Raw genomic sequence first — 23286 nt, forward strand, 5'->3', positions numbered from 1 at the left:
ATAGACTTAAAGCGATCCTCTGGTTCCGTGACCGGAAGGTGGAGGGGTATCTTACCTGTACTTTAGCTTCTCTTCCTGGGGACTTGTTATTTGTATAGCGCCAACTTATTCCACAGTGCTTTGGGGTAATTTGAAATGCAGTCCTAAGCTCTCGCTCACGATCTGAAGGTTGTAAATTTAATCCCCGCTGGTTCAGGTAGACGGCTTATGGTTGACCTGCTGTACTATTGAGGTGGGTAAAATGAGTACCCAGCTTGTTGGGGGGAGGGGGGGTAATAAAAAATTAGTTGAAAGCGCTGCAAAATAAGTTGGTGCTATACTAATAACACTTTTTTTTTTTAATATGACAAGTTTTATATATATATATATATATATAGTCATTTTGTACTTTTTACATAAAATTGAATTTTATCATCACTAGTCCAGCTATTGCAAGCATTTTACCAGACTTTGTATACTACTGCTGACCTCAATCCCTTATGATTTCCACTTCCGTACTTCTGGATTCCAACTCAAATACTTGGATGATTTCCAGTAAATTTTTTTGCTGAACACTGGATAAGCTTCAGTATCTATCTATCTATCTATCTATCTATCTATCTATCTATCTATCTATCTATCTATCTATCTATCTATCTATCTATCTATCTATCTATCTATCTATCTATCTATCTATCTACCCATATCTATGCCATATCTATCTATCTATCTATCTATCTATCTATCTATCTATCTATCTATCTATCTCATATCTATCTATCTCATATCTATCTATCTATCTATCTCATATCTATCTCATATCTATCTATCTATCTATCTCATATCTATCTATCTATCTATCTCCTATCTATCTATCTATCTATCTCCTATCTATCTATCTATCTATCTATCTATCTATCTATCTATCTATCTATCTATCTCATATCTATCTATCTATCTATCTCCTATCTATCTATCTCATATCTATCTATCTATCTCATATCTATCTATCTATCTATCTATCTATCTATCTATCTCATATCTATCTATCTATCTCATATCTATCTATCTATCTATCTCCTATCTATCTATCTCCTATCTATCTCCTATCTATCTATCTCATATCTATCTCATATCTATCTATCTATATATCTCATATCTATCTATCTGTCTGTCTATCTCTCTCATATCTATCTATCTAATATATATCTTCTATCTATCTATCTATCTATCTATCTAATATATATCTATCTATCTATCTATCTATCTCATATCTATCTATCTAATATATATCTATCTATCTATCTATCTATCTATCTATCTCATATCTATCTATCTATCTATCTATCTCATATCTATCTATCTATCTATCTATCTATCTCATATCTATCTATCTATCTCATATCTATCTATCTATCTATCTCATATCTATCTATCTATCTCATATCTATCTATCTATCTATCTATCTATCTATCTATCTATCTATCTATCTATCTATCTATCTATCTATCTATCTCATATCTATCTATCTATCTATCTTGTATCTATCTATCTATCTCATATCTATCTATCTGTCTGTCTATCTCTCTCATATCTATCTATCTATCTTGTATCTATCTATCTATCTTGTATCTATCTATCTCTCTCATATCTATCTATCTAATATCTATCCATCTATCTATTTAATATCTATCTTCTATCTATCTATCACATATCTATCTATCTCATATCTATCTATTAGAGATGAGCGAGCATACTCGCTAAGGGCAATTGCTCGATCGAGCATTGCCCTTAGCGAGTACCTGCCAGTGCAGCAGGGTGTGTGCTCTATGGCAGCGGTAAGAGTGGGAGTTGATGGTTAATTCAATGGCAATAGATTGTTTTAGTCTTCAGGAAGTGATGAGTACAGGCTCCGCCCTACAAGACATGACAGAGGGGTTGCATGCAGAGCCTTACGGTCATTAACCATGAGCTGATCAGGCCCGAGCATTCCTCCAAATGCTTGTTCACCCCACAATTAAGTCATGTAAAAAGACCAATGATCGTCCAATGAACAAGGGAGCACGCATCATTGGCTGATCATTCAGTTACAGCGAGTATAAAGGACTTGTCGATCAGTTGTGTATCTCCTCATGTGAGCTGGTAGATGCCAGCCTATTGGGGACAAATGATCGTAATTCTGGTTGTTCATCCCCATATGCTAATTGTCAGACCTTGGGAAGGAACATGAAAGCAGTACCGATTGATATGCATTTCAATCAACACTCGTTAGATTGGGCTGAAAACTCTGTAAGTCTGAAAAGACTATAAGGATGGTCATGCGCATTAGATAGAGATCAAGAGAACCTGCCAATTTCCGCAGGACTGGGCGATCTTTTAATGTGTAGGGGACATCCTGACTCTCACTCGATGGTAGATGCCGGGGAAGAGAAGGATAAGACTTGGATTTCCACTTTCCCATCCTTGTGTTCTCAGGAAATAAGACACTACCATAATGAGCATGGTTGTTATTGGGGTGCCCAGTGAGACACCGGTTGGCCAAACATGCATTCACCCGCCAGATATCTAATGTGTAGTCTTATCTATGCATATCGAATTGCTATGCATTGACTCTAATGGGGTCCATTTCCCTTTGGCCGTTCAGGTTTAACAAAACAATATAGTGCTGCATGCTTTTCTATTTCATCTCGTTCTTTTCAGCAGACATCAGCAACGGAGGTTCCGAACAGAACCTCCAATACAGATGTTAAGGAGCCCTACCAGAGCGGTCATCTGTCACTAAATTCCCCGTACTCCCTGCCCCAATATACATGGCAGAGCTGATACGTGAGGCACAGGCTACTGGAAATGTCAACCTACTGTCTGTGACCAAAGTGAAAACTGCAATATTTCAAGATTTCTTTTTATATGGCTAGTCACATAAAAAGCCCATATATATTTATAATAGAAACCCAATTTACACAAAATGTCGTTTTCTGATGATAAATTCCATTCCAATCAACAGCTGATCAAAATTACTTGCTGAAAAGCTTACATTTACATATTTTATTTTTTTGTAATTTTAGGGGAAAATATGTTTTTTCATGATCACTTCATTTTAAAACATTAGTCAGTTTTACAATAATTGCCAGAAGACCAGTAAGAAAAAAAAAAAGAACCGACTCAGAAAGTCCACAGCATTTCATTTTAGGTCAACTAATTCACATTAACAAACTTTTTAAGCCAAAATCAATTTTACTTTAAGAAGCCGGAGAAACTGCTCTTGTTCAATAGACATAAATATTTTATTGGTTCCCTGCCATAAACGTTCTCATTAATTGTGGTGAGGTAAGGCATCGCTGCATTGTGCAATCTTGACCGAGGTATTCCGAGTCGGAGGAGTGTGAGGGGTTAAATCTTTCCAAGCCTGTGGCAGGGAACAGATACACTTTGACAGTCAATTTCAGCCAGTAATATATATCCTATGGAGCATGGTTGGCAACATAATAAAACAGGCCGAACTTAGGAGGAATATGTATGATTCAGATGACATGTTTTTTCTAGGTAGCTGAATTTAGAGGCAATAGGCTTACAGCAGCGTGATGCAAGGTAGAGTTTGATAAAATGCTGAATGAACATTATTTGCAACTGTCAGAAAGCACAAATCACAAAGTAACAGAATTTGTGAGTGCCGCAGTGCATTTTGTACGCCAGCTTATTTCCATTCGCTGATATATATCTCTCTCCATTCCCTGTGTATAGACAAAGAGAAAATATATGGCGGAATGAACAGTCATATTTAATCAGAATCTTAATGGTGAATTAATAGCATATTTCTATAATATGTCACATGGAGTAATAGTAAATTTCAGCTAAGCACTGGGGTAAACAAAGTAGTTGTTGCAAACTTTGCGCTGTTACATTGTTGCAGTCATGGTCTGTTTGGTTTTAAAAAAAAAAAGTAATTTGAAAATAGCGTGAAAAATATGACTTTTACTTCTTAAAAAAGGCATTACCACGACAAACATTGCTTGTATTTATCGTGATGTGGCATTTGTGTGAATTGTGGTTTCGGTTATAGCTAAAGGCTTTGTCCAAGTTTAAAGTCGTAGAGACATTCATCACCAATTCTAATTTTGGCGATTGGTTGAACCCCCGCTGATCTAACTTGTATCACCTATCCAGTGGATGAGCTTCTATCTGGAATACCCTTCTAAAGGAGGTTTTTCATGTTTTTTTTTTTTTCTTGAAAAGCCAACAGGTGACCTATAGAAGTCATAAAAGAACATAGGGAGCATTCACACAGTGTTTTTGTACAGGCTCTATCTGAGAGTTACATCACAAGTGCCAAAAACAGCATGTTGCATAACCTTGAATGGAACTGTCACTGGTGAAATTGACCCCACTGTGGCGTCTATTTGACAAGCGTTGTGTTCGTTTCTGTTATATATGGAACAAAAAGTGGCGTAGTCAGCTATTCCAAAAATAACTCTGATCCCTACTGTTAACCTCTTTTATTCTGTTTATCGCAGCATGTAAGTGGTTAACAAAGGGAGTGAGCTCTGTCTGTGACGTCATCAGCCCTCCACCATCCAATCACAAAGGGCCAGTGAATTTTCATGCCCAGTGCATTGTCACAGCAGCCGGACACCTGATAGTATCCTCTGAGTCTACTGTGGCTTGAAATAGCAAAGATAAGGTATAATACACTGCAGTACACAAGCACTGTAGTATATTATCTGAGTAATTATAGGATCGTAGCCTAAAGTCCCCTACAGAGACCTAGAAAAAGGTAAAAATAGTCAAAAAATATCCAAGTTAAAATAAAGCTCTTTTTTGTGACATTTTTTCCCCATTTTTTCTTGTAAAAAAAATGAATTAAAAAAAATACATTTGGTTTCAGCACATCCGTGTTCTGTATACCCATGTTCGAATGCAACGGCAGTTGTACATGTGCACTGCTATTCCATTGCTCTCTATAGAATTGCTGAGGATTGTCATGCGCTGTACTTGACTCCTCTTCAGTAGTGCCACCAATCAGGAAATAGCATAGGTAATAAGTCAAATGTTAGCAATACCCCTTTAAGTGAATCAAGCAAGGCCTGACTGAATTTTAGTAAAAATTCGAAGAGGTACACTTAAACTGTTAGCTGACTTAAAGGGTTGAGCCAAGTTGTAAAGTCATTCGCTATCCACCCTCTAGTACCCCACCAATCCCAAGAACCAGGGTCTGGTCGGTCCCTGAATGAATGGAGCAGTGGTCATGCAGGTGCAGCGCTGCTCCATTTACTTCAGTGACATCACCGAAAATGATGAAGTTCACGCGCTTTGGCAATCTCAGGAGCTGTCAACGAAGTGAATGGAGCAGCGATGTACCTGTACGATCTCCACACCATTCACTCGGGGACTGACAAAGCCTTCATTCTTTCGATTGGGGGGGATCACAGTGGGCGGACCCCCGTCGATCAAAAAGTTTTCCCCTATACTGTAGATCAGGGATAACTTTATAACTTGGCACAACCCACTACCATGTTTTAGATTTACTATGAGGCCATCATCAGCAGATCCCGCATCTTGCTGTTGAAAAGTACAGAGCGTACTGTATATTAATTGCATTATCTGCGGTCTAACGGAATTTCTCACTGTTTTTATCATAGACACAGATCCACGCATTTTGGAGAAGCAGGAACTTCAGCAGCCGACATACGTGGCGTTGAGTTACATCAACAGGTATGTATGCTTATGTGTGAGCTGATTGATATTGCTAAAGTTGTAAATGTATATCAGCGCTGCACCCAACAGCGGGTTATTAAGTCATTGCTGCCTGCAATGATCTGCCCAGAACTGTTCGGGCACCAGCATGCAGTCTCCAAGTAACTAACAAGGTCTTGGGACTGCACCATCAAGCTGAATCCGCTGAGTGACAATGTAGGGTTGTGTGGTGAGATTTATGATCCCAACTAACAGATTTGATGCTTGTCTGCTAACAACGTACTGGAAATCACTCAAAATAGTGTCATTGTGCTTTGTTTTTGCCTTTGTCTGACCAAGAAAAATAGTGGTTGGCAGGAGAAGACATGAATGGCATCTGAATTGGCATCAGAAAGATTAATAATATCACAAACAGGCAAAGACAGCATGGGGCCCGTGTGCAAGAACTGTCTCTAGCTGATCACCGATCACCCTCTTTATGTCCTTCCAACAATCCACCGGTAGTTGTGAGCCATGAAATTAATTTGTTTAGGATTTTAAATACAATCTAATAGACAGTAAGGGGGAATGCAGTTAGCCCACAGTAGGGAGGATGGGGGGGGGGGGGGCATGATGTGGATAGGGGATAACTTGGGATTCTGGTACAACCTCTGATGTTTTGTTCTTTGAGGCAACGTATTTATACGACTTCAACCATTGGTTCTGTGTTTGACTGGCCAGCATAACCCATAGTAACTATACTACTTATTTATAATCTTTATTTATATAGCGCCAACATATTCCACAGCGATTACAAAAAAAAGTTACAAAAAACAAAGATACAAAAACCACATGTAGTAATCGATTTATGGAAACAGAAGGGATGAGGCTCCGGTTCCAACGAGCTTACATACTACAGATAGTGGGGTGATACGGAAGGTAAAGGGGCTGGAGATGTGCACGGTATGGCGAGGTGGAGAGTGAGGGATGCTATACACATAAACAATGGTCAGGCTTAAGCCGTGTGGTGGTTGAATCGTTATGACTGCAGGGGTGGTTGATGGCGACTAGCAGGGATTGCAGTCAGTAGGACAGGGAACATGTTATCAGGTGGAGTAGAGAGGGGTTTGGTTTAGGGGATATGGTATGCCTCCCTGAAGAGGTGCGTTTTTAGAGCACGCCTGAAGTTTTCTGTGTCAGGGATTGCCCGGATAGTTTTGGGTAGCGTGTTCCAGAGGACTGGTGCTGCTCTGGAGGAGTCCTGGAGGCTAGAAAAAGAGGTTCGAATTAAAGGGGTACTTAATCTGATTTTATTAGCGAAGCGGAGGGCGCGGGCATGTGGGTCTGATCATAGCACCATACACTGTGTTCCAAATTATTATGCACATGCCACTTTTGTTTGTTTTTCCAAGATAGACAGTATATGCAAGGATTTGAACAGTTGTTACAATGTGGATGTTATTACAAGTAGAAGTACTGATAATAGGGATGACTTTATTAATATGTTGAAATTAACACACAATTCACTAGTTGTCCTTTATTGGACCACTTATGGTAGGTACCCATATACCCACTGCATAATAGAAATACACCATGAGACCTGCTGATTTCGAGATGCTCTGACCCACTCCTCTAGCCACAATTTAGCCCTCGGTAAAGTCATTCAGAGCCATACGTTTGTCCATTTCTCCTGATTCCAATACATTAGCTTCAAAAACTGACTGTTCACTTTCTGCCTAATATATCCAACCCAGGCAGGTGCCATTTTTACAAGATAATCAATTTTCACGCCACCTATCAGTGGTTTTACTCTTCTGACTGATCGGTGGAACCACAATTCTGCTGGTCATTGGAAACCGTTGACAAACTTGTGCAGAGAGGACTGGAGCGGCAATGCTGGAGCCACTCCGGATTAAATGGTTACGTAAAGCTGCTTTTATTACTTTTTCTCATTTCCCCACCTTGTTCAGAATACTGTCGCATTAGGCTCCGCCCATCCATGGTTTAACCACGCCCCTTTCCCCACCCATTCTGCACATTAATTCTTCCGTCCTAAGACAGGGTGTCCACAGGCTGCACGGACAGCAGCTATTTTTGGGCAACCCCCTTTTACCATCTGCCATAGAATATTATATTGTGCTCCTATTATATACGCGCTATCTAGAAGTTCACATGATCCAGACACATATGGAAGAACAATTTACAGCACCCTTCAGCGGGTATGGCTCTGATATGTGAGACATTATTCTGGAATCCTCTTGCCAACCTTCTGTTCTGTAGACCTCGATGGTCTCTTCTGACGCCGTATTTTCACTCACTCTTTACGTGTGATCCACCAAAATCATAAAAATGGAGATTTCAGCTCACGTACAGTTTGTAGCAGTTTTTAGCATTCCAGTTGGCTAAAAGTTTTCATTAGTGTGACTTTAAGGAAACCATGTTTTTTTTTTTTAGAAGAGATCAGTGAAATGGAGGAAGTTTTTAGACTCTTTTAAGGAGCTGGTTCAAATTTCTTTGACATGAGGCAGAGACTGATGGATCAAAGCCACACATCTCTCATCAGATAATAATCCCTGTTTCTTCCCATTTTTATGCACGCGTCGTCTACGCCGATCATGTGGTTTCATTCATGCACTAAGATCACTACATTGTGCTATGTGAGCTTTCTCTGCAAAAAAAAAAAAGGAAAAGACAAACTTTAGATGATAAATTTAAACAAGATGTGCACAAATCGCTTCTAGGTCAGGGGAAAGGGAAATGTGTTGTGTTGCAGGAAGATTTACGTATTTGACATTACTTTCAATCCTTTTATCAGAGATTAAGTTCACCAAAATGTAACTTTCTTGAACTTGATAAAACGCTGCTTTCTCGCTGACATCTAAGTACAGGTAGTAAAGATCAAAAAGAGGATAGTAGACACAAAGAGAATGATGGTAGAAAGAGCTCCGCCAGTCAACGGGAAAATGACCGGTGTTATCAACGCAACGAGACCACACAGTAATTGAATCCACTATCTTATCCCTCCCTCAATGTTTCACTCTCTGTATATGTATATTTGTTTATGCATTAGGGCTCGTTCACTTCTTGTTTGTCCTACATCCAGGGGATCTGATGAGCTTTACGCCTAAAATCCAGAAAAAACGGAATCCCTGGTGCTTCACGTTATTCTTTTTGACACAAAATGCCAGGAATGAACAGAGATCCGCTTGCGAGGGGGAAATCGCAACATGCTGTGATTTTGTACGGGCTACGCATGGCCGGCTTCCATTGAGGTCAATGGAAGCCGTCCGTCCTGCGGCCATTCTGCAATCATCATTGCAGAATGACTCGGCTCCTGCGAGAATTGCCATAGCAACGGCGGGGCATCCTCTGTACTGCGCATGTGCGCCGCCACACCGGCGACACATCCGCAGTAGAGGAGAGTAGACGGCAGAGAGGTAAGCTGGGGTCAACGGCCAGGCATCGGGTCGAACTCTGCTGTGAAAATCGAGGTCTGACCCGCCTGTGTGCAGGAGGCCTTAGAATGGTAAGATCGAACAATCTATGCAACTTTAAATGACTCATGGTCATCGTACTAGACTTGTTGAGGCCAGTATTCGAAAAACTGCAAACCTTGTAGCATTTTCTCAAGCAACTGTGTCAAAAGTAAACTGAGAATGGTGTCATGGAGGAAAACATGCAGCAAAAGGGGATCCGGTGGATGTAAATAAATCGTTGAAGCAAGGGGTCAAAGAGGATGTAAAGAATCTTTCTGACAATTAGGTGGTGCATAATTAAGCAAATTTCAGCTGAAACCAACAGTATTGCTTCAACTAAGGAGTCCAAACAGGGGCGTAACTATAGAGGATGCAGGGGATGCGGTTGCACCCGGTCCCAGGAGCCTTAGGGGGCCCATAAGGCCTCTCTTCTCCATATAGGGAGCCCAGTACTATGAATAAAGCATTATAGTTGGGGGCCCTGTTACAGGTTTTGCATTGGGGCCCAGGAGCTTCAAGTTACGCCTCTGAGTCCAAAAGCACAACTTGTTATTTCTTAGCACGGATGGACTGTAAGAGCACAAGTACAAAAGCCATTACTGCCCAGGAGAAACAGACATTTCTGTTCTTTCTTATAGAAATGTATGAATATTTTGACAACTGGGTGTTACCATTTACTTGTCCATGGGGTGTATCCTTATACAGTATCACCATTATTGCAGTTTATGGAGCTCATCACAGGTGACAGTCTCTTTAAAGGGATTGTCCAGTTACCAGACAACATGCCCCCTTTAGTGCCCACTATGGTAAATAAGAAGAGGAGAAGTACTTACCTCTCCCCTGCCGTCCTGATCCAGTATGCAGCCCCGCCGTGATCCCAGAGTTTTCTGCTGCTACCGATGTCACCGTGCTATCATGCTGATTTTGGTGAGGAATTGAAAATAGCCGGCAATTCCTCATCAATATCCGTAGTTAGCAATGCAGAATTCAGGAACGACACATGTTGAGAAGTATTCCGTCCCATGCGAAAGGTCCCGTAACGGCTCTGCATTGATGAATACACAATGTACAAGGCCATGTGGTAAGTGGATAGGATAGGTACACAAGATACTGATAGTTTGCCTATTAAACTTAATGCCTTCTACTCAGCTCAGTTTATTTTGGGGGACGCCCAGCTTGAAATGACTTCTGAAAGTTTAATTAGTTAATACTTGAGAGCTATGGCTGAAATCTGTTTCAGCTCAAGTAATGTCTTATTTAAAGCTGATCGTTTAATAATATATTTCCATTTTAATATAGAATATTTTAAGCCAACACAATAGCTAGACTTTTATTAAATGAAAACAACGTTTGAGCCGTAGATAAATATCAAAGCACTTTACTTGCCTAACACAAAGAAAACGGCAAAGTCACCCATTGACTTTTGTTAATTAATATACGGTATGTAAAGTGCCACATACCTTATTTCGCTTTATGTGAATCAGTAAATCATAAAGGTCATGGAGAAATTTCTTCCATCTGTAGACCAGTGCTGGACCTTCTCATCTCTTGAACATTTGCAAGACCACAAAACTAGCTGGTTCAACTTGTAAAACTTACCACAATCCATTCAGAAGTCTATGGAGTATATTCTTCTGAGTAAAGACTTATATTCTTGGGCCAACAGATCTTTAGTTTATTGCCATGTGTATGAAATAATAGTTCTTATGGCACTTTCTTACCTTAAGGCCTTAGTCACACGGGCGTTTTTTCACGCGATTTGCGCATCGCATGACGGATGCACATGCGCAAATCGCGTGACCGGCGCCGAAAAATCGGCCCAAAAATCGCCCGAAAATCTGCTCCTAGCCGCGTTTCATTAGAAACGGGCCGGAGCTGTCCAGCGCATTGCATTCAATGGAGCCGGCAATACAGCGGCTCCATTGAATGCAAGCGCTGCGGGCGTGCGCGGGGTTAATTGTCGGGAAGGGGTTAAATATATAACCCCTTACCTGCAATGCATCCTTAAATGTGAAAAAATAAAAAAAAAGGATGTACTCACCTGCTCCCGGCAGCTGGAGATCCCGGCGGTCGGCCTGCAGTGGGTGTGAAGGAGGTGTGACTCAGGCTTGCCCCTGATTGGCTCAGCGCTGAGCCAATCAGAAGCAAGTCTCAGTCACACCCATTCATGAATTCATGAATGGGTGTGACTGAGATCAGCCTCTGATTGGCTCAGGCTGAGCCAATCAGGGGCAAGCCTGAGTCACACCTCCTTCACACCCACTGCAGGCCGACCGCCGGGATCTCCAGCTGCCGGGAGCAGGTGAGAACATCCTTTTTTTTTATTTTTTCACATTTAAGGATGCATTGCAGGTAAGGGGTTATATATTTAACCCCTTCCCGACAATTAACCCCGCGCACGCCGGCAGCCCATTGCTTTCAATGGAGCGGCTGTATTGCCGCTCCATTGAATTCAATGGGCAAACATCGTTCTTCTCTGCCACAGCTGTTCCAGCTGTGGCAGAGAAGAATGATTTGTCTTCTATATGTTCTCAATGGGGTCGGCGCTGCTGCCGCCGGCCCCGTTGAGCGCATATAGAGAAGAGAACAGGAATCGCAGATCGCAGATAGGTGCGATCTGCGATTTCTGTTCTCTAATTTATCGGACGAGCGCATAAAAAGCGCTCATGTGTCCGATACCATTGCAAAGCAATGGTTTTAAAAAGTCGCCGGACGCATGCGCATGCGCAAATCGCGGCAATAAACGCCCGTGTGACTAAGCCCTAAGGGATTATTTTAGTAAGACAACCTCTCCATATGTCCCATTTGGGCATAAGGATGTCATAGAAAGGGTCCACTGATTGGGAATTTTCTCTACTAACCATAGCGTAGAGCTATTGGAGAGAGGGTCTCTGGCGGACTCAACGAAACTGCTGATTGATATGTATTAGTGCATTTCATGGAAATGTAGATAACCAGACAATTTCCCAAGCATTGATAGCTGATCTCCATGGATTCCAACAGCACGACCACCCATAACTCTTTATTGAGGGAACTGACAAAAGGCAAGTTGTCCTCGTTGGATAACTCCCTTAAAGGGAAAAGGTTTTTCAGACAGAAGCCCCATCTCAAGTCAAACTTTACATGGTCATTCTATGCAATCATGCCTAGCTATACCTGTACAGGATAGGCATGGAGAAGGATGATCCATAAAGTGACCAAAAGTCAGCTTCAACTCAATGGATAATCATCATCATACTTGTTAGACCATATAACATGAATGCCTTGTAGTCCCTACTCTAAGGCCACCAATTTCCCACAGAATTGCCACTCCAGAGCCCAGCTATTAGTAGCAGGGACAGCCATGCTCAGACTGTAGTGCTAGCCATATATAAGTGACCTTTTAGATGTGTCCGATACAGTGGCCATATAATTAATCCATATAATATGCAAAGTACTGTTTGATATGTTGCAGTGCCATTTGATATGCCATATTACCTATACCCTTTCCCAAACACACAATACCAGTGCCTATACAATATACCTCTGGCGTATATCTTGTCCTAAGCATACACATTCTTTCCAGTGGAAACAAACCAACCAAAGTGTCAATGGATATTTGCATATTGTGCCGGCCTTAGGTTAGGTGGCACCCTATAAAGAATTTTTTGGGGTGTTCCATCCCTAGTCCTAATAAAAAATACATACTACACTAATAAGCAGTCTTCCTGTATTTTGCTTGTGCATAGAGTACCCACAGAAGAACACTTCAGTGGATAAACACTGTACCAGAACCAAGTTCATAACATATATACAACACCAGAACCATGCTCATAACATATATACAGTACCAGAACCATGCTCATGACATAAATACAGCACCAGAACCATGCTTATAACATAAATACAGCACCAGAACCAAGCTCATAACATAAATACAGCACCAGAACCATGCTCATGACATAAATACAGCACCAGAACCATGCTCATAACATAAATACAGCACCAGAACCAAGCTCATAACATAAATACAGCACCAGAACCATGCTCATAACATGAATACAGCACCAGAACCATGCTCATAACATAAATACAGAAGTAGAAGCTAAACAACTGTGTTTCAGGGTCGCTGATGGGCTAACAGTGCACCCCACAATAAGAAAGGCGGAGAAGACAAAGCCAGGAGGTAGATGATTCATGTAGCTTCACAAGACACTGACACATGTAGAAAGAAGATCATCTGGCTGCTAGACCTAAGGGTGGCGATTGCTACCAGCTTATATCAGCCTGGTGTCCCCTCTACAAGTTAGTGGTTTGACCCTGTGCAACCTCAAGGGTCACATGTAGCCAAGGCCAGTAATGCTTGCATGTAACATCATTTGCTTGCGTACAGAATTATGACAGATGTCTCCTGCCAGCTGTGTGGCGAATGTTATTCTCATCACTATGCAAAGAAAATGTTTTCCAGAATTGTTACATTACAGGGAAATCAATTGTTAACCCTTTCTAATCCAATTCTAGGTTCAGATTTCCTAAAAGGCTTTCTCTTTTTGCTGTTATACAACGGTGCCATCTGCTGGCTAAAGCCAGTGTGTGTGCGCCAGAGAGGCTCCGACAGCGGAGTGGCTGGCAATAGACGGTAAGAATACCCTGTCGAACGTCTTTTGACATTGGAGCTGTACAAGCTTCAATTAGAATGTAGGAAGACGTCAGACAGTGGAAAGGGTTAACTAAATTAGACATATTTGGAGTGGTGACAGGTCATCTTTAATTGCATTTATTTGCACTAGTTTTTTATCTTTTTTATTAGTTTTCCTAGTTAAAAGATCAGTTTGTTTTTCTCCTGTGAGCACATACATGGCCCTTTCCCATTTTGTCAATGTGCTTTTCATATTCTAAATAGAATTACTGTAAAGTAGGACAAATAAGAATTTGTGGTTTCGTTGACATCAGTGAATTGTAAAATTTTAATATTGCATTTGAAATCTAAGAATGTGGCGTGACCTGTTTTTTTTTACACTGTACTACCATCACAATACATGAGGCTTCCATAGAAATTGCTTCCAAAACACATGTGAAAATACACGGCCAAAATGCTCTCAAGTGTTGCGTTTTTTCCAGCACGCATCTGATAAAGGGGCCCATATTGGCAGACCTATTAATTAAAAGCAAATTGGTATGTTTTGTATCCATGCACTTTCCACTCCTCTCAGACTTTCTCTAGTAACGCAAGAAACAAAATAGATTGTTGTAATTTCACATAAAACTGCATTGGCTTCTTCATCCACTGAAGCCAGAGCCGATGCCTCACAGTTCTCAACACACTTTTAATGTGCTTTTATTTTGTGATGTCAGGCCAGCTACTGAGCCTGTAAAAGTGAGTAGACCATCATGCAGTGGGGGTAAATGAGGCGGTACTAAATATGCAACATTTATAGCAAAAAAAATTTACAATTCTAAGGAAATTTCCGACAGAGGTGGCGTAGATCATTCTGGGCTGCCGTCCTCCATTCACAGTGAACAGGCAGTTGTCCATAAATGAACGACTGCCTGTTCACACGGGCCGAACATCAATCCATTATTTGCATGTATAAACCAATCGTCGAATGAGAATTGAACAAATTCTAATGCTCAAAACCCACTCAAACAATAGTTTGGGTGACCGTTTTGAGCGATCGTCTTTGCATACTTTATAGTAGCTAATTAGCTACTATAGAGCTATACAGGCAGAGCGGGACACAGCCGCGGCCCCTAATGAAACAATACAGCTGTTTTTCATAAGCAAGTAGCTGTATTCTTCTCAGCACTGACTGCTAGTGTCCCCACTGTGAATTCGCAACAGGACACAGGCACAGAGAATCTTATCAGTGCAGCCGGCTGATAACAACTGATCGCTCAATTCTAGCAAGCTAGAATTCAGTGATCAGCATCTCGTGCACGAAAACTGCACGATGTCCTTGCATTTAGACAGAACGAGAATCTCTCAAAAGACGGCTTTGAGCGATTTTTGAGCGATTCTCTTTGTGTCTAAATGGTCCTTAAGTTGGGGCATGCCTTTAGAATGAATGATAGTCATTCAGATTCCCAGTGAATACAGGAATCTGAACGATTGGTCTGTATAAAAGCGCCCAACACCCTGACAGATCTGTTGTTGAGACGTAACAGACTGTGGTTTCTACATACAGTGATAAGTAGAAGCTGCAAAAGGCAAACTGTGCAAAACTGTTTAACTAAATTGTGAAAAAAATTACCCCCATAGCCAGCCTTTAATTTGCTAGAGAAATTCCGAAAGTTTGATGACTGAGAACTATCTTCAGCACAGAACTCCAACATAACAGACCAGGAAAGTCTTTGTTGCCAGTTTATAAGACTGAGCAGAGAGAAACAAGTAGGACATTTTTCTTAGACAACATATTTATTTCTGCTATTCCGAAGGTTCTCTACCCCGGTCCGTCGTTTTGCCTGATCATTCAGAGTTATTGATGATCATCAATCACACATGAGATCCCAATGATGACAGTTCAAAGGAATTTCATTGTATTAATGTTTCTTTGGATGTAAATCGGATAGTTGTCTCTCCCCCCGGCCGTTATCTCCGAGCGCAGCCTAGATGCTACGATACTTAATAAAATCATGGTAGAACTTAAGCAAAGCGACACGCCAATGTTAAAAAAGGGAAACGTGTTTTCCTATATACAGTTCCAAATAAATTCATTAGCAGAGATGCTTATTACTTCTTATGGGCTCATATTTGGGATTTATGTTTCCTTGGCAGTCTGTCTTCAGTGAGCACATTTTCTTTGAAAGCCACATAAAAAATATTTAAACACTGCAGCGCCTCTTGTAATATTTTAGTATTTCAATAAATTGTATGGCACTAAAGTATAAAACAACCCAGGAGTTTTGTAACCCTGTTCCGCTGGAGCCATATAATCCACACACAGGTAGCGTTTGTAAAGATCAATCGTCTGGAAAGAAAATATGGGGACTTTACACATGGTGGAAAAGGAAGAAGAAAGCAAAACACAACAAGCGTCTGAGGCATTACTAGCGGTCAGATACAGTGCAGGGTGCGTTACGTTAATAAAGTCGAGTCAATTTCTTCTGTTTGTATTAAGCATATTTTAATACGGCCTGAGCAAATTTTATGGTTAATAAGTGAAACACAATAAAGTCAGATGCAACTCTGATGCTCTTAAAAAAACGGGGATCGGCTTACACACAGTACATAAAACATGCTGAAAAATGGATAAAAAAACTGTCGGAATGCTCATAACACAACTTATTTTTCATATTTTTGCCTTTAGGAACTTAATAAAAACACGATATAATGTGAAAAAACATAAGAAATCACACCATTCCATGACTGCATGATTTAAAATTGTTCTCTTTTCAATTATTGTATTATTAAAGGGGTTTCCCACCACTTAAAATTGCTTCACAGCCACTCTGTCCTTCTTGGTTGCTGCTGACCAGGACATGTGCCTGCTGCAGCCAATAACTGGCCACAGTAGTGGCCTTCCATAGCCAACGGTTGGCTTCAGCCGTCACATGTCCTGATCAGCAGCAACCAGGAAAGACTTGTGAGTTTTACAATTTTAAGTAATGGGAAGACCCCTTTAAGACATGTTTTTCACAAAATTTCTATTTTTCTATCAGTGTGTTGAGTTTTTTGGACTCACACGGCCATATGTGAGTTGTGTCATGGAAGCTTGTATCAAACACATGCGTACCCGACGGTGTGCTTTCTGATACCGACAGACAATGCTTATTGCATGTTTTGTTCTGGTAAGTGACAATGAATGAGAATAGGTCATGTATTTGGTCTCAAGCCACCATCCAGCCTGGGCCCTCCGCTCCGCTAACGAAATCAGACTGAGTGCCCCTTTAATTCGAACCTCTCATTCCCACATCCAAGACTTCTCTAGAGCAGCACCAGTCCTTTGGAGCACACTACCCCAAACTATCCGGGCAATCCCTGACACACGTTCTAAAAACGCACCTCTTCAGAGAGGCATACCACATCCCCTAAACAAACCCCTCTGTACTTCACCTGATAACATGCTCCCTGTCCTACCGACCGCAATCCCTGCTAGCCGCCATCAACCACCCCCTGCAGTCACACCGATTCAGCCACCACACGGCTAAGGTCTGACCATTATCTATGTGTATAGCATCCCTCACTCTCCACCCCGCCATACCGGGCACATCTCCAGCCCCTTTACCATCTGTATCACCCCATTATTTGTAGTATGTAAGCCCATTGGAGCAGGACCCTCACCCCTACTGTCTCCATCAATTGATTACTATATGTAACTGTGGTTTTTGTATTTTTGTACTTTTATCATTCTGTATCCCCCTGTTTTTGTAAGCGCTGCGGAATATGTTGGCGCTATACAAATACAGATTATTATTATGTGAAAAATCATTAATGTGATTAGTCTGTGTGAATTAGGCCATAGTCACATTTTTCCACTCCTTTGATGTAGGAGTGGAAGGATCCAGGATATAGTAAAGTTAAAGAGGTCCTGTCACCAGCCCTGAAATAACAATTCAGGAGCATATTTTCTTTCAACTCTGCATTGTACTGCTCCTCTTCTATTCCTCCCAGAAATTTATGAATGACTTGGCTACTTGGTGTTACCTATGAGGGTTGTGTTTCTGCACACTCTGACACAGTCCAATCAGTGTTAAAAGCATCACTATGTTGGGACACACCCCTTTGACAAGATGAATGGCAACACCCACTTGTCAATTTATTAAAAAATGTCAAATTTATTCAAATCAAACAAATGAGTCAGAAATATTAGACTTGGTCATGTATTTATTTAGGAAAATGATCCAATAACACATGTCTGTGAATGGAAAAAGTATGTGAACCTTTGTTTTCAGAATCTAGTGTGTTACCCCCTTGTGTAGCAATATCTGCATCTAAACGTTTCGGTAATTGCTAATTAGTCCTGCACATCGGCTCGGAGGAATTTTAGCTCGTTCCTCCATACAAAACAGCTTCAGCTCTGTTATGTTGGTGGGTTTCCTCCCAAGAGCCGCTCGCATCAGGTCCTTCCACAATATTCCTATAGGATTAAGGTCAGGACTTTGACTTGGCCATTCCAAAACTTTAACATTATTCTTCCCGAAACGCAGCTCGCAGACGGATATATCCTGATCTTTTCCTTGCTGATAGAATTCAGAATTCATTGTTCCGCCAATGATGGCAAGCCATCCTGGCTCAAATGCAGCAAAACCCATACCAAACAGGTTTTTGAGATGGAATACACTTTTTTCTTCCTCCAAACAAGGTTTTACATATGACATGTTACATAAAAGTCATAGGTCAAATGTAAGCAGAAATGTGGAAAATTCTGAAGGGTTCACAAACTTTCGAGCACAACTGTATCAGCTTTTCTCCAAATGCTATGCTCATATCATTTGATCAGTAATGAAGTATGTAAGGTGTGTAAGCCAATACATATAGAGACAAACAATACAACAAATTGTTATTGGTTAGAAGTAGAGATGAGCGAGCGTACTCGATAAGGCAAACTACTTGAGCGAGTAGTGCCTTATGCGAGTACCTGCCCGCTTGTCTCTAAAGATTCGGGTGTCGGCGGGGGAAGAGCGGTGAGTTGCGGGAGTGAGCAGGGAGGAGTGGTGGGGAGAGAGTGAGAGAGAGATCTCCCCCCCCCCCCCCCTGTTCCTCCCCGCTCGCCCCCGCTGCTCCCCGACGGCACCCGAATCTTTTGAGACGAGCGGGCAGGTACTCGCATAAGGCATTACTCGCTCGAGTAGTTTGCCTTAGCGAGTACGCTCGCTCATCTCTAGATAAAAGCAATCACTTTACAACATACTACGAGGGCAAGTCAAAAATGATCCACACTTCAGTTATATTAAAACTTCTGTTGGCCGCACAGTCTCATCAACGCTTCCGTTGTAGGTCATTGTCTGCGCAGTCACTGCTGTGCAATTTTTATTGTGTCACATCACTTCATTGGTGACTGCAGTGCAAGAAAAAATGGCTGCCCACTGGTGATTTGCACTAAAGAGCAGCGTGCAGTGATCCGGGTTTTTTTGTGGTTTGAGGGGGGTGTCTGGTATCGATATTTATCGAAGACTTTGTTTGCAGTAAAAAGTGTTCTTTTGGCAAAGAAATGTATATGAATACATAGAGAAGTTCATGGAAGGTCACACCATCAAGAAGGAGCCGGACGCCCGTCCACGACTGATGACAACATTGCATATTTAGACTGATAGTTAAAGCAGGTGAACATTTTTTGAGAAGAATCAATAGTGGTGACGAGACTGGATATGAGCCTGAGACAGCGGTGCATTCGTGGTTCGTAGCCTAGCCTAAAACACTTTTTAATGAGGGAGTACGAAAGCTTGTTGACAGATGGACAAAGTGTATTGAAAAGCAAGGAGATTATGTCGAAAAACAATGTGTTTGCCTTTTCTGAAAGTTGATTCAAATACATTCTACAGCTAGAGTGCGGATAATTTTTGGCTCACTCTCGTAAATCTTTAACTGTTAAATACCAAGAAAAGTCCATATTGGTTAAGGCTAGAGATGAGCGAGCACCAAAATGCTCGGGTGCTCGTTACTCGGGACGAACTTTTCGCGATGCTCGAGGGTTCGTTTCGAGTAACGAACCCCATTGAAGTCAATAGGCGACCCGAGCATTTTTGTATTTCGCCGATGCTCGCTAAGGTTTCCTTATGTAAAAATCTGGGCAATTCAAGAAAGTGATGGGAACGACACAGCAACGCATAGGGCAGGCGAGGGGCTACATGTTGGGCTGCATCTCAAGTTCACAGGTCCCACTATTAAGCCACAATAGCGGCAAGAGTGGGCCCCCCCCCCCTCCCAAAAACTTTTACTTCTGAAAAGCCCTCATTAGCATGGCATACCTTTGCTAAGCACCACACTACCTCCAACAAAGCACAATCACTGCCTGCATGACACTCCACTGCCACTTCTCCTGGGTTACATGCTGCCCAACCGCCCCCCCCCCCCCCCACAGCGCACACCAAAGTGTCCCTGCGCAGCCTTCAGCTGCCCTCATGCCACACCACCCTCATGTCTATTTAGAAGTGCGTCTGCCATGACGAGGAACCGCAGAGGGTTGGCACGGCTGGGCAGCGACCCTCTTTAAAAGGGGCGGGGCGATAGCCCACAATGCTGTACAGAAGCAATGAGAAATAGAATCGTGTGCCACCGCCATCAGGAGCTGCACACGTGGGCATAGCAATGGGGAACCTATGTGCCACACACTATTCATTCTGTCAAGGTGTCTGCATGCCCCAGTCAGACCGGGCTTTTTAATTCATAGACACGGGCAGGTACAACTCCCTATTGTGAAGTCCCTGTCGACCTACAGCATGGGTGGCTCCCTGGAACCCACCGGCGATACACAAAAATATCCCATTGCATTGCCCAACACAGCTGAGGTAGTAATGTCGTGCTTAATGCAGGTGGGCTTCGGCCCACACTGCATGCCCCAGTCAGACTGGGGTTCTTTACAAGTGGAAACAGATGCATTTATAATTCCCTGTGGACCCACAGCATGGGTGGCTCCCTGGAACCCACCGGCGGTACATAAAAATATCCCATTGCATTGCCCAACACAGCTGAGGTAGTAATGTCGTGCTTAATGCAGGTGGGCTTCGGCCCACACTGCATGCCCCAGTCTGACTGGGGTTCTTTAGATGTGGTTTCAGATGCATTTATAATTCTCTGTGGACCCACAGCATGGGTGGGTGCCAGGAAGTCACCGGCGGTACATAAATATATCCCATTGCATTGCCCAACACAGCGGATGTAACGTCAGCTGTAATGCAGGTGGGCTAAAAATTCATTTGATTACACTGTAGGCGAGGGCCCACAAAAATTGCTGTATCAACAGTACTAATGTACATCAGAAAAATTGGCCATGGCCAACCAAGAGGGCAGGTGAAACCCATTAATCGCTTTGGTTAATGTGGCTTAAGTGGTAACTAGGCCTGGAGGCAGCCCAGTTTAACGAAAAATTGGTTGAAGTTAAAGTTTCAACGCTTTTAAGAGCATTGAAACGTATAAAAATTGTTTAGAAAAATTATATGAGTGAGCCTTGTGGCCCTAAGAAAAATTGCCCGTTCGGCGTGATTACGTGAGGTTTCAGGAGGAGGAGGAATATTATACACAGATTGATGAAGCAGAAATGTCCCCGTTTTGGATGGTGAGAGAGAACGATGCTTCCATCCGCGGGTGCAGCCTACGTATTGCTTAGGTATCGCTGCTGTCCGCTGTTGGAGAAGAGAAGTCTGGGGAAATCCAGGCTTTGTTCATCTTGATGAGTGTAAGCCTGTCGGCACTGTCGGTTGACAGGCGGCTACGCTTATCCGTGATGATTCCCCCAGCCACACTAAACACACTCTCTGACAAGACGCTAGCCGCAGGACAAGCAAGCACCTCCAGGGCATACAGCGCGAGTTCAGGCCACGTGTCCAGCTTCGACACCCAGTAGTTGTAGGTGGCAGAGGCGTCACGGAGGACGGTCGTGCGATCGGCTACGTACTCCCTCACCATCCTTTTACAGTGCTCCCGCCGACTCAGCCTTGACTGGGGAGCGGTGACACAGTCTTGCTGGGGAGCCATAAAGCTGGCAAAGGCCTTGGAGAATGTTCCCCTGCCTGCGCTGTACATGCTGCCTGATCTCTGCGCCTCCCCTGCTACCTGGCCCTCGGAACTGCGCCTTCTGCCACTAGCGCTGTCGGATGGGAAGTTTACCATCAGTTTGTCCACCAGCGCCCTGTGGTATAGCATCATTCTCGAACCCCTTTCCTCTTCGGGAATGAGAGTGCAAAGGCTCTCCTTATACCGTGGATCGAGCAGTGTGTACACCCAGTAATCCGTAGTGGCCAGAATGCGTGTAACGCGAGGGTCACGAGAAAGGCATCCTAACATGAAGTCAGCCATGTGTGCCAGGGTACCTGTACGCAACACATGGCTGTCTTCACTAGGAAGATCACTTTCAGGATCCTCCTCCTCCTCCTCCTCCTCCTCCTCAGGCCATACACGCTGAAAGGATGACAGGCAAGCAGCATGGGTACCGTCAGCAGTGGGCCAAGATGTCTCTTCCCCCTCCTCCTCATCTTCCTCCTCCTCCTCCTCCTCCTCCTCCTCCTTACCGCGCTGAGATATAGACAGGAGGGTGCTCTGACTATCCAGCGACATACTGTCTTCCCCCGGCTCTGTTTCCGAGCGCAAAGCGTCTGCCTTTATGCTTTGCAGGGAACTTCTCAAGATGCATAGCAGAGGAATGGTGACGCTAATGATTGCAGCATCGCCGCTCACCACCTGGGTAGACTCCAAATTTTCCAAGGACCTGGCAGATGGCTGCCAACCAAGGCCACTCTTCTGTAAATAATTGAGGAGGCTGACTCCCACTGCGCCGCGCAAGTTGGAGTTGGTATTCCACTATAGCTCTACGCTGCTCATAGAGTCTGGCCAACATGTGGAGCGTAGAGTTCCACTGTGTGGGCACGTCGCACAGCAGTCGGTGCACTGGCAGATTAAACCTATGTTGCAGTGTCCGCAGGGTGGCAGCGTGCGTGTGGGATTTGCGGAAATGTGCGCAGAGCTGGCGCACCTTTCCGAGCAGGTATGACAAGTGGGGGTAGCTTTTCAGAAAGCGCTGAACCACCAAATTAAAGACATGGGCCAGGCATGGCACGTGCGTGAGGCTGCCGAGCTGCAGAGCCGCCACCAGCTTACGGCCGTTGTCACACACGACCATGCCCGGTTGGAGGCTCAGCGGCGCAAGCCAGCGGTCGGTCTGCTCTGTCAGACCCTGCAGCAGTTCGTGGGCCGTGTGCCTCTTCTCTCCTAAGCTGAGTAGTTTCAGCACGGCCTGCTGACGCTTGCCCACCGCTGTGCTGCCACGCCGCGTGACACCGACTGCTGGCGACGTGCTGCTGACACATCTTGATTGCGAGACAGAGGTTGCGTTGGAGGAGGAGGAGGAGGAGGAAGGTGCTTTAGTGGAGGAAGCATACACCACCGCAGATACCACCACCGAGCTGTGGCCCGCAATTCTGGGGGTGGGTAGGACGTGAGCGGTCCCAGGCTCTGACTCTGTCCCAGCCTCCACTAAATTCACCCAATGTGCCGTCAGGGAGATATAGTGGCCCTGCCCGCCTGTG

The 23286-nt window shown here is 43.2% G+C and overlaps 1 protein-coding gene across 1 annotated transcript in view; it reads left to right on the forward strand.

Annotated features, from left to right (window-relative positions):
- Window positions 1–23286, forward strand: part of JAZF1 (JAZF zinc finger 1) — a 265425-nt gene that overhangs the window by 144111 nt on the left and 98028 nt on the right. The window contains exon 2 of the mRNA XM_066584480.1: window positions 5617–5689. Coding sequence (XP_066440577.1) covers window positions 5617–5689 — 73 coding nt within the window. The remainder of the gene's footprint in view (window positions 1–5616; window positions 5690–23286) is intronic.

This window comes from Eleutherodactylus coqui, chromosome 12 (genome assembly GCF_035609145.1).
Source record: "Eleutherodactylus coqui strain aEleCoq1 chromosome 12, aEleCoq1.hap1, whole genome shotgun sequence".
Classification (NCBI taxonomy): Eukaryota; Metazoa; Chordata; class Amphibia; order Anura; family Eleutherodactylidae; genus Eleutherodactylus; species Eleutherodactylus coqui.